Here is a 13,096-nt window from a genome sequence, read left to right as displayed (position 1 = left end):
TGCTAGTAACTTGCTAATCATGCTAATAACATGCTAACAACATGCTAATCATGCTACAATCATGCTAGCAACATGCTACTAACTTGCTAATCATGCTAGAAACATGCTAGCAACTTGCTAATCATGCTAGTAACTTGCTAATAATGCTAACAACATGCTTGTAACTTGCTAGTCATCCTAGAAACATGCTACCAACATGCTAGTAACTTGCTAATCATGCTAGTAACATACTAGTAACTTGCTAATCATGCTAACAACATGCTAGTAACTTGCTAGTCATGCTAGAAACATGCTAGTAACTTGCTAATGCATGTTATGCTAATATGCTAACGACATGCTAATCACTACTACAATCATACTAGCAACATGCTACTAACTTGCTAATCTTGCTAGAAACATGCTAGTAACTTGCTAATCATGCTAGAAACATGCTAGCAACTTGTTAATTTTGCTAGTAACTTGCTAATCATGCTAACAATATGCTAGTAGCTTGCTAATTATGTTAGCACATGGTAGTAAAATGCTAGTAACTTGCTAATCATGCTAACAACATGCTAGTAACATGCTAATCATGTTAGAAACATGCTACAACAACATGCTAGTAACATGCTATATCATGCCTAACATGCTAGTAATGCTAATCATGCTAATAACATGCTAACGACATGCTAATCATGCTACAATCATGCTAGCAACATGCTACTAACTTGCTAATCTTGCTAGAAACATGCTAGCAACTTGCTAATCATGCTAGTAACATGCTAATCATGCTACCAACATGCTAATTATGCTAGCACCATGCTAGTAAAATGCTAGTAACATGCTAATAATCCTATAAGCATGCTAACAACATGCTAGTACCTTGCTAATCATTATAACATCATGCTAGTAACATGGTAATCATGTTAATAACATGCTAACAACATTCTATCTATCTATCTTCTATCTATCTACTATCTATCTATCTCTGACAACATACATTGCCTTCAAAAGAATCATGCGTTAACCTTTTAACATACTTTAGAATTCAAACTATTTCATTCATTTGCCATCATTTAGAAACATGCTAGTAACTTGCTAATCATGCTAACAACATGCTAGTAACTTTGCTAACTCATGCTAGAAACATGCTAAAAACTTGCATGCTATAACTAGCTAATCATGCTTAAACATGTTCAAACTAACTTGCATTTTAGAAAATGCTAGCAACTTGCTAATCATGCTAGAAACAAGCAACTTGCTAATCATGCTAACATGCTAATATGCTAATCATTAATCATTTCTAATGCTGCTAATCATGCTAAACTGCTAGAAACATCTTGCTAATCATGTAACTAGCTAACTAGAAAATGCTAGTAATGCTAATCATGCTAGAAACATGCTAGTAACATGCTAATCATGCTAGAAACATGCTAGTAACTTGCTAATCATGCTAGAAACATGCTAGTAACAACTTGCTAATCTAATAACATGCTAGTAACATGCTCATGCTAGAAACATGCTTGACATGCTAACATGCTAGCAACATGCTAGTAACTTGCTAATCTTGCTAAAACATGCTAGTAATGCTAATCATGCTAGAAACATGCTTGCTAATAACATGCTAATCATGCTAGAAACATGCTACTTGCATCATGCTAGAAACATGCTAGTAACTTGCTAATCATGCTAGAAACATGCTAGTAACTTGCTAATCATGCTAATAACATGCTAACATGCTAATGTATAACAACATGTAACTTGCTAATTAACATGCTAGTAACTTGCTAATCATGCTAATAACATGCTAATCATGCTAATCATGCTATCAACATGCTACTAACTTGCTAATCATGCTAGAAACATGCTAGCAAGCTAAATCATGCTAATCATCATGCTAGTAACTTGCTAATCATGTTAGCAACCATGCTAGTAAAAATGCTAGTAACTTGCTAATCATGCTAATAACATGCTAATCATGCTACAATCATGCTAACTATCAACATGCTACTAACATGCATGCTAAAAACATGCTAGTAACTTGCTAATCATGTTAACAAAATGCTAATAAACTAATTATGTAGCAACATGCTAGTAAAATGCTTGTAACTTGCTAGTCATGCTAGAAACATGCTACCAACATGCCAGTAACTTGCTAATCATGCTAACAACATGCTAGTAATGCTAGTCATGCTAGAAACATGCTAGTAACTTGCCATGCTAAATCATAACAACATGCTAGTAACTTGCTAGTCATGCTAGAAACATGCTAGTAACTTGCTAATCATGCTAATAACATGCTAACAACATGCTAATCATGCTACAATCATGCTAGCAACATGCTACTAACTTGCTAATCATGCTAGAAACATGCTAGCAACTTGCTAATCATGCTAGTAACTTGCTAATAATGCTAACAACATGCTTGTAACTTGCTAGTCATCCTAGAAACATGCTACCAACATGCTAGTAACTTGCTAATCATGCTAGTAACATACTAGTAACTTGCTAATCATGCTAACAACATGCTAGTAACTTGCTAGTCATGCTAGAAACATGCTAGTAACTTGCTAAGCATGTTAATAATATGCTAACGACATGCTAATCATACTACAATCATACTAGCAACATGCTACTAACTTGCTAATCTTGCTAGAAACATGCTAGCAACTTGCTAATCATGTTAGAAAACATGCTAGCAACTTGTTAATTTTGCTAGTAACTTGCTAATCATGCTAACAATATGCTGGTAGCTTGCTAATTATGTTAGCACCATGGTAGTAAAATGCTAGTAACTTGCTAATCATGCTAACAACATGCTAGTAACTTGCTAGTCATGTTAGAAACATGCTACCAACATGCTAGTAACTTGCTATTCATGCCAGTAACATGCTAGTAACTTGCTAACCATGTTAATAAAATGCTAACGACATGCTAATCATGCTACAATCATACTAGCAACATGCTACTAACTTGCTAATCTTGCTAGAAACATGCTAGCAACTTGCTAATCATCCTAGTAACCTGGTAATCATGCTACCAACATGCTAATTATGTTAGCACCATGCTAGTAAAATGGTAGTAACTTGCTAATAATCCTATTAGCATGCTAACAACATGCTAGTACCTTGCTAATCATTATAACATCATGCTAGTCACGGTAATCATGTTAATAACATGCTAACAACATTCTATCTATCTATCTTCTATCTATCTACTATCTATCTATCTCTGACAGACTGTATTGCCTTCAAAACATCCAAACGTTAACCTTTTAAAACTACTTTAGAATTCAAACTATTTCAGACTGAAAACCATCAAATTTAAAACGTTCTGTTCCGGCTTTCTCAAGCCAACTTAAAGTTTGTCTTGACAAACTTTTTTATCTAGTTATTGCTGTTATCTATAAAAGAAATGCAGGAAAAAATTTAAAAGTCAAGCGCTTTAGTGTTTTTTTTTCAGATACCAAATTACAGTTAAAAAGTACATAAACAGTGCCAACAAGGATGCAAGCTGTCATTAAAGGCATAGGACAACATTTTTGATATGTGAATAAATACTATTTAGTTGTTTCAGTTTGTTATTTGCCTAATAAGTGGCAATAATATTTTTAGATTTAAAACTTTTTTGACAGATTTCTAAATTATTTGTGTTTTCTCTTTATTATGATAGGTGGTCTAATAAATTGTTAAGCACTGTATGTTTTCATAGCATTTAGTTGTCACATTTGTTTGAAAGACATTGAGCTGAATATGGAATAATGTGATTTTTGTCAATAATATAAAAAAGGGATTTTTAAAGCTGATTAATGAGAAAAGTAATCAGCCAACTAATCGATTATCAAAATAATCGTTAGTTGCAGCACTACTTTTGACCAATTTGATGGATGTATACAACAGAGCAAGAAAGAAGACCATTCTATGGACCATTAAGGTTATTTGATTTAATGCATAATAATAATAATAATAATGTAATTTGCAATTTTTAAAAAATCCTTTTACCCAGAATTTTAGATGAACTGAAAGAAAAAAATTTACCTAAAGGCAGTACATTTGATCTTTGGCTCATTATCTCAGCTGGCCTTGTTTTATCAGGAATCTTCAGGTGATGGCCTCTGTTATCCTCCACCATCTTCTCGATGCTCTCCAGAAGTTTCTGCACTTCTGATTGATCTCCATTCCTCTTTAAATGATAGTGTGGACATCTGCAGGTCTGTTGGAGAGACTCAATGGCTCTGTTAAAATTGTCAGAGTCTTTATTGCTTGCAAACTCCTTCTCATCATGCATGCAGATGACAGTTACATACTCAGATGCAATTGAACCAAAAATGTTGTTAATGAGCTTGAGAGCTTCTTTCTCTAGATCTATAAATGTTCCAGGCTTAAGGACCAGAAGTAGGGCATGAGGTCCAGGGTCAGTTAAATAAAAGAACCTTTTCATGTCTAGCTCATCAGGACGGTGTATGAAATCAAGCAGGTCAGGAGTGTTGATCACCATTACACATCTCTCCAGCACCATCCCATCATGTCTCTCAAACAAATTCCAGGGGGACAGTGACTCTGAGAACACCTTTTTTCCCAATATTGTGTTCCCACATAAGGCTTTAACATCTGCGTTTAACCCCAGCAACACTATTCTCAGCTCTTCTTCGACCGGAGACACTGAAATGACACAAACAGGTTTTGTGTAAGTTGTTAGTACACAGCTATTTGACTCCACACTCAAGAGTGTTAAAAGTAACACTGAAGAGTGTCAAATTAACACTGAAGCAGAGTTAAAGTTTTATCAGTGATTATATAAGTGATCATTGATCATTATTGAAGACACCTGATGTTAACAAGCAGAATCACTAAAGGAGAAAATCACATTTTATATCACCATTATAGTGGTCAGTGTTTGCTTTAGTTTGGCTCTTGGCACTTACACTTTTAACTTTACATTTTGTTTGGCTGCTGTAATAGAGTTATAACAGCCAGACAAGCCAAGAGCACAAGTCATCAGGTGATGATGACTATAACATAGTCATTATTTGACCTCTAAGTTGTTTTCCTTTATTGGACATATAACTCACAGGTTAGACTCTAAACAAATTCAGTGATTCAGGTCAAATAATGATTACCTTGAATAATGAACATCAATCTTGTGAATCCACAACAAAAGTTGTCCTGTCTTTTTTTTATACTGTTGTTGTGATTCTCATGCTTATTCATGATGTCTGTGTGTCTTAATTAAACATGTTTTACAAAGTTGTTGACCAAAATAAGTTTTAAAAACATTTGTCAGATTATAGATATTATATTGTTCACAGGGTTGATATAATCAGTAAAGAAAACGTAACTCAGTTACACAGGTCACTACATGAAAGTTATGGCAATATATAATCAATGCCTCTGGTTTGCCTGGCTGTTTAAACCGTTCTGTAACAGGACTCGTAGGAAGCGTGATAGATCCAGATGCGAGCTTTATTAAACAGATTGTAGTCAGAGAGGCAGGGTCAATCTCCAAACAAACAGCGATACGTAGGCAACGCAAAAGCGTAATCCAGTAAAAACAGGCAATAGGTCAAAATACAAGTGAGCAGTACAAAAGTAACAAATAAACAAGGCTAAGAAACTAGGCAAAAACTATGGCAATGAATGAGGCAAAACTATGACTATAAAACAAAACAGTGGAAATAACAAAACAGGGCAATGAGACAGGAGAAACGCTTAGTAGAGTCCGTACAGGCAAAACAATACTTCGCGGGGGCCTGTTTGGTTTAGGCCTCCTTAAATGGCCACCAAACAGTAAGTGACTAGAGAAGCAGCAGAGGGAGCAGCAACAGGCAGTCCATGGGTAAGGGCTCCCTCTGCTGGCGTGGCTTTACAGGTTATAACAGCCAAACAAAATCTAATGGCAAAAATGTCAGGGTAAAGAGCACAACTAATGCAAACATGGTTTCTTAAAAATTGTGATTTTCTTCTTTGGTGATTCTGCTTGTTAATATCAGGTGTCTTCAATAATGGTCAATCATTAATTAACCCTCTGGGGTCTGAGGTGATTATGGGGCCCTTTAGATGTTTTGACATGCCATGATATTTGTGCTTATTTCAGCTATTTATACTACTGGCCAACATGTATATATTTTTTGTATTCAGCACAAACAGTGCTACAATAATATGTGAGGAGGATGGATGTACATGTTTGCATTTTTAGAAAAAAAAGATTATGCGTGGTTAGTAAGTTTTGTGAAAATAAATGTAAGCTGAAATAAGGCCATAAAACTCATACTGAATAGTCCTGAGGAAGGCTTTTGAGTAATCAAATCCTCTTGTAGGCTAGAATATTTACTTCAAAATGATGTGAAAATGACCATGCTTACTCTTTCACAGAAAACAATATATTGATGTAAATTTTCTAAGACATGTTTTGTGATATAAAGCCGTATGCGAGGGAGGGATAACGGCCATGAATATTTAGTGATTCACACCTGAGAGACAAAAGGCCGTCCCCTAATGGCCCATCACTGTGGCTGTCACTATGAGGCAGGTAACAAAGAATGAGAGGAAAGTAAGATAATGGGGGGTTTTAGTCGTTTGTATTTTATTTACAACACAATATAATCAAAACATACATAATGATGGTCAAAGATTATTATTGTACTCACTGATCTAACCACAGAGATGTGAACAGACCTTGTGTCATTCCTGTTCAGCAAGTCAAACTAGTAAACCATACCTGATATTTAAGTGTTTGCTGCTTCTTTCCATGGATTCAAGACAAAAAAAACAGTCACAGAACTTATTGTACCATGGAAAATCAGTGAAAAATAACATCTGATGTTGGTACAGTGCTCTCAGCTGAAAAGTAATCAGCAGTAAATCTGTGGTGCAGGTATCAGATCACTAAAAAACAAAAACAAAAAACATCTCTGAGCATGTTAATATCAGAAGAAACTGTAAATAACAATCTTGTAGTCACAGATTCACACATACTTTGTGCTATGTAAAAAGGACATTTTATATCTGAGAAACAAATGATTGTTTAGCACATTATAAAACTCTATTTGGGAACAGAGTATTAATAATAAACATGATCTAGACATTCTTAGACTCGTAGCATTCATCATGTTACAGTGTACACTCATATTACTTTTATATCGTATTTTGTTTTATATTATATAGAACATGAAAACTTCATGGCGTCGTAAGAAATTTAGATACAATGAGCTACATATGTTCAAGCTTATGTCAAAATAAAACGTTAACTAATGCAAAAAAGAAACATGACTTACTCGTCAGACTGATCTCTTCCTCTGGATCAGCTGCGCGTCGTGTTGTTCTTCATCTGAGGTGAATTCTGTGTTTTTTCTGTCAGCGCGTCTTTTTTTCTGAAGGTAAATTCTGTTATTTCTTTCAGCGCGTCTTCTTCCAGAAACGAACAGTAGCCGAGATAAACTTGATGAAATGTCAAGCTTTGTTTACGATGATGTGGGCGCTAACACGCGGCTGTTTATCATATCAAAAGCAAAAGCAGCTCGTGGGCGTCATCGCATTAAAAATAATTAGCTCTGAGGGAAAAACTAGACATCACGTTGGTTTCACGCGGATTACTTTAGCACAGAATATTTGTTTTTGATAAGACCTGATTTATTTAAAAGTAGAGATATCAAGCTTTCTATAGATATATCTCTCCTGTCTGTGTGTGGAGTATTCACTGAGTTTAGGTTCATTTTATTGACGCATTTCTAAAAGCCGTTCGCGGAGACAGTGAAGACTGAGAAAGCACCGTTTATTTTCTTTAATTTAAAGAAGCACACAGTTCTGTTTTTATTGTGAGTGTGCACAAATAAAAGTATACACTTGATGGTTTCTAATAATGTATAACACTTATTTGTGTGACCAAAATCGACAGAGTATTTTTAGGGTCTTTCGCACTGATATTAAAAAACATGAGCTGATCATGCTGGCGTAACGTCCGTCGACCCCAGGGGGTTAAACACTACTTATCTCATTAACTTTAACTCTGCTTCAGTGTTAATTTGACACTCTTCAGTGTAACTTTTAACACTCTTGAGTGTAGAGTCAAATAGACTCTCAGGAGATTTGATTTGACACTGGGCTTTTTGCTGTGTCACGTTACACTTCCTAGGGATGTAATGGTACACAAACATGACATTTTGGTACTGTACATAAATTGTTCTTTCTTTCTTTCTTTCATATTATTGTTAAAGGGTGGTTTACTGAAAAAATTGTGTTTTTTAATAAAACAAAAGTCTGTCAACACTGCTGTTGTAATTGGGGGAGGAGATTTGAAGTGCTTACATTTTTTGATGCAAATGTTAGCAAACTATTGTTGAATATAATTTGAGTTTCCGCATTCCCATTAATATCCACTCAGTCTATTTGATGCACATGCGTGTGCTGAAATTAGTGAAGTCTGCTAAGTTAGTCACTGAGAAAAATGGTCAAATTCTTCTACATAAAGGTCAAATTCTGCATTTCTTATGAATTCACTTATGAAAACTCCATTCTCAAAAAGCATTACAACATGTTTTTTGTGATATTGAATGGTCACTGGCTCTGGCCTGCTTTGTCACAGATCGTGACATGGCGTGTTTCAGTCACTGTACATTTGAAATGGGAAATGCACAAATTCATATTTTCATCAATTAATAACTTATATTCTGCTCTGTACATCATACAAAACGTTCATGTATCACCAGAGAGGACTGCGACTGCAACACTTCGTCATTTAAACTACTTTTGGTACCACTTTTCACATTTTCACTATAAATAAATTAATGTGACTACGCTTCTGTGTCTGTTATGCTTTTCTTAATAACTGTAAGCACTTACACAAAAGGTTACGGGTAGGTTTAGGAGTAAAAGTAGGATTAGTGGCTCTAAATATTTTTTTAATTCTATACTGTTACTAAAATTGTAATTTTCCTGCACATTTCTGTCTGTTACATTTTATTCTTTTAATATTCTGCATAAAATGGGTATTGCAATAGGGTTAGAGTTAGGAGATCTTACATTTATCTACATAATGGTAAAAAGGAAATTAAACAGATTTGTGAATATTTTATGTTTTTTAGCTGTAAAACCATAATACTGTTATGTTTAAATGTTGCAAATACATCCTTATTGAACGTTGTAGCATCTATCCGAATGTACAAAAAAGAACATTTCATGTCTTTGAAAGTTACGTATTGATACCTACGTAATAACAGTGAGATCAGGCTGCGTGAATACACACCTGGAGCAGTGGGCAGCAATTGGGGGTTCGATGCCTTGCTCAAGGGCACTTCAGTCATGGGTACTGAAGGTGGCTGTTCATTCACTCCCCCCACCTAAATGTTCTGCTGGTACTGAGACTCTTAACCCGTGACCTTTGGATTAAAAGTTAGACTCTCTAACAATAAGGAACCATTAGGCCACGTCTGCCCAAGGGTAAAGTCGGGCACACCAGATTTATGGTTTATTATTTAGTATTAACCACTATATATGAAGCACGTCTCATGTTTAAGACATCTTGGATCATGCACTTATCCAGCAACAACTCAATTTTTGTCCATTATTTTTCAGATTTGCTTGCAACATTAAAGTATATTGATTTATATTACATTGTCCCATCCTAGAAAGGAAGCTCAGAGTTTATATATACATTCCACACACAAGTTCCATATGTGCATTTGTTAAAACAACATGGTATGCATGTATACTATTATATCACAGTTTGCTACTCACTGTTCTGTTAATGTATTGTCTTGATTTTAGAGAAGATGTGTGATTATCTGGCCTAATTCACTGAATTAATGCTTTGCTCTGAGAAGCAAACACTAATAATTGAAGCTGATAACATGACTACTGCTGTTACACTCCTCTTTAAAAAAAAAAGAAACTGTTTATACAGTTTAACCCAGAGCATGTCTTGTAAAAGTCTGCTTGGTCTTTAAAATTATTATCAGCAGTTAATTTAACATCACATCTTGAAGTTTTTATTTAAAGGTTTTATTTATTTAAATGCAAATCTCACTGGATGGAGGATGATGTTTGCTTCCTTTTCTGTGGAGCAATGGTGAACTGCCCTGATCTTCTGTTAAAATAAACAAATATTATCATTGCACAGAATGTTGTTTTACAGAAATATATTACTGCAGCATGAACTGTCCATTATTTCAGGCCTTATAAACAGTATGCAATTTTTAAAGAACTGCTGTAAATCAAAAAAAAAAGAAAAAAAGAAAAACTGAACAGACTCACCAGGTTGTGTGGATGATCCACTCTCATCAGCCATCTTCACGCAACTGTAATGTTTGTACAGTGAAGCACTTCAGATAATAGGAAACAATCTGTGTTTTAGCCATTTTTGCATTACTGTGAGCGTGTATGTTCATGTTAAATCAAAAGTTGTGTTTATCAACAGGTTGGACTTGTTATTTGGCGTACATTCCATACAACGTAAGATACTATCAGTGCATTTTGATCTGTCTGATGTCTGCCTGTGTAAAATCAAGACAGCATGGTAACGTGCAGTGTCTTTTATTGTAATCTTCTCTGGTTAAGAGACTTGATCAACCAGCTGATTTAAGAAATGTCAACTCAAGAAACACTATTCACATATAATACTGACAAAAGTTTGTGATTTTTCTTCATTTCTAAATTGTGCATGAGACTTTAAACCTTTGAAACAGCCATCTCTGCTCTTGCTCTGACAGCCTGAAGGAAAGCTTTGACAAACCACGGCTAGAAAAGCGATATATACGACTGGAGAGGAGTGATATAACAGCTGTTTTGCTCTGTCTCTGATGTAATGACTGAACCGTTACCCAGCACCTGAGAAGAAATGCTGTGCAAACCTTTACTATAGTGTAAGACAATCACAATTTGGACAAGTTTGAGCTGGTCAGGAATACTTTACAGGTTACTTTAACACTATATCTCACTTACTAAAGGCACATGCATGATGTATTAAAATATCCAAAAACCACACAGTGTTATATATTTAATTCAGTTGTGTACTTACCTTATTTTATGAAGAATTTCTAAATTCTGAGAAATTCACTAATTTAAAAAGTGCTCATCCCTAGTTGTGATGCGGCCATGGGCGACGACATGAAGACAGAGTGACATCCATGTGCAAGAAGTTTATTAGCATTCAGTAAACGAATCCAAATCACTAGGCTGTAGTGTAGAAGAAGTCAGTCCAACCTGGCAAACAAGGCAGAAACGGTAGTCCACAAGGCATTGGTCAAATAAGGCAGGCATAATATGTCATAACAATAGGGCAACAGAATGAAATAAACACTTGGTAAAGCAGTGAGAACTGGCAATACTTTGCAGTGTGCAGTAGGAACAGCCCTCGAGGCCACCCAAGATCTGTCTTCCGGTCCATATCCCTCCCAGTCCACCAAATATTGCAACTGACCCCCTCTGTCAGTCGAGACATGACTTGGCTTGTTCTAGACTGGCTGACTGCAATCTGCAGGAACGTGGGCTGTTGTGGATCAGACTATCAATCTTGATAGCGAGAGTGCTGAATTCATTATAGGACAAATCTACAGCCTTACATGCTAGCTTTGCTTGTAACTTCACATTCAGTCCTTTCTTGAACACCGCCTTGAGAGCAACATCGTTCCACCCACTTTGAGCAGCAAGCATTCTGAATTCGATTGTGTAGTCAACTGTGTTTCAAATTCAACAGTTGGCCAGAAATTTCCTGCCCCCTTTCAGGATATGCAAACTGGATTTGCATGTCTCTCCCAGACAACAGACGCCCAATCTAAAGCTTGTCTGGTTAATAAAGACATTACCACAGCACACTTATTGGAATCTTGAGTATAAGTCTCAGGTTGACTAGTTAAGAAAATCTTGCATTGGTGAATAAACCCTCAACATTGTTCTGGTGAACAAATCAAACTTGTCAGGTGAAGCAAGTCTTACCAGAGAGCTTTGAGGAGCGAGAAGCAAGGGGAATAAATGCTCTGTAAGGCAGTGAGAACTGTCAATGCTTCACAATGTGCAACAGGAACAGCATGGATCAAATACAAAACCAAACAGGAAGTAACTAACGAAGAAACAGACCGGGTTAAGCATGGCGTGAGCGGGTGCATGCAAAGGTAGCTCCCGACCCCTTTTGCTCTTTTGGGCCTTAATTTTTTTGATTTACGTTCATTACAGTTGATTATCTGGCAGTTGACTTTAAGTGAAATCAGATGAGCAAAAATGGTGAGCAGAAAGCAACCACGGTCTAAAATCGGTGATAGAGACGGCGAGGCTTCAAGCAAGACTAACGACACAGCTTACCTAAGGATCTCGAAAAACTCAGATCAGCACTTCTTTCTGACATGACACAAGTAGTTCACTCACTTTTGAAGACAAAACTGGCTGGTCCATTGTTGCCAGTAAACGTGAATTTGGAACAAGTTAAATCGTATTACGAATCTCATGATGAACGCCTTTGCATGGTTGAAGCTGGCCTAAACAATTACAAGAAAATGCATTTTTTGGACTAAAATATACAGAGGTCAAAATATATTTTTAAATACTTTTAAAAATATATTTAGATGTGGCCAAAAATATATTGGTAGAAATATATTTATATATATAATATATTTTAGCAAATTTATTTCTTAACCATTTTTTGTATATATATTATTTTTTACAATACATTTTGAATGTGTAAATATCAATAGCAAAAATACATATTTTAAATATATGAAAATATTTTCAAAATAAAGTCATTTTCCCAGTCATTTTAAAATTTATGCAAAACACTGTAAAATGACTAAAATCTGTAAGAATTTAGCTGTTATTTTAAGTATATCATTATAATTCTCATTGTTATACAGATAAATACAGTATTATTCAGAGTATTTCTTTTTCATAAATTTAATAGAAATGTATGTAAACTACAAAAATAAAGGTGATAATATTATATGAAATCATTTCTCACACTATTAAAACAACAACACAATGAAGATCACATGACTGGCAGCAACTGTCTAACAAAAACTGTAAAATGCAAGTAAAATATTCTAACTTAAAGTGCAAAAATTGTTATTTCACAGATATTTCGTGAACTATTATGATCAAACACCTTCACTGTATAAATAAATAAATGAACTCATGAC

General features: G+C 35.2%; 1 protein-coding gene across 2 annotated transcripts in view; it reads right to left on the bottom strand.

The window, feature by feature from the left end:
- The window catches only part of LOC127162024 (GTPase IMAP family member 8), a 31,699-nt gene extending 20,322 nt beyond the window's left edge, over window positions 1–11,377 (bottom strand). The window contains exons 1-5 of one of the 2 annotated variants that reach the window (XM_051104799.1): window positions 11,300–11,377; window positions 10,990–11,174; window positions 10,227–10,294; window positions 10,000–10,059; window positions 4,017–4,640 (exon numbers count right to left, since the gene is read on the bottom strand). In XM_051104799.1, coding sequence (XP_050960756.1) covers window positions 4,017–4,640; window positions 10,000–10,059; window positions 10,227–10,260 — 718 coding nt within the window. In that variant the 5' untranslated portion in view covers window positions 10,261–10,294; window positions 10,990–11,174; window positions 11,300–11,377. Of the gene's footprint in view, window positions 1–4,016; window positions 4,641–6,696; window positions 6,927–9,999; window positions 10,060–10,226; window positions 10,295–10,989; window positions 11,175–11,299 lie in introns of those variants that run through there. The other variant, XM_051104800.1, reaches the window with a different exon arrangement.
- Between the last annotated feature and the right edge of the window lie 1,719 nt (window positions 11,378–13,096).

The sequence above is a fragment of the Labeo rohita genome, unplaced genomic scaffold (genome assembly GCF_022985175.1).
Source record: "Labeo rohita strain BAU-BD-2019 unplaced genomic scaffold, IGBB_LRoh.1.0 scaffold_81, whole genome shotgun sequence".
NCBI classification, from domain to species: domain Eukaryota; kingdom Metazoa; phylum Chordata; class Actinopteri; order Cypriniformes; family Cyprinidae; genus Labeo; species Labeo rohita.
The sequence above is the reverse complement of the archived record's forward strand: the minus strand, read 5'-3'. Positions and strand labels throughout refer to the sequence as shown.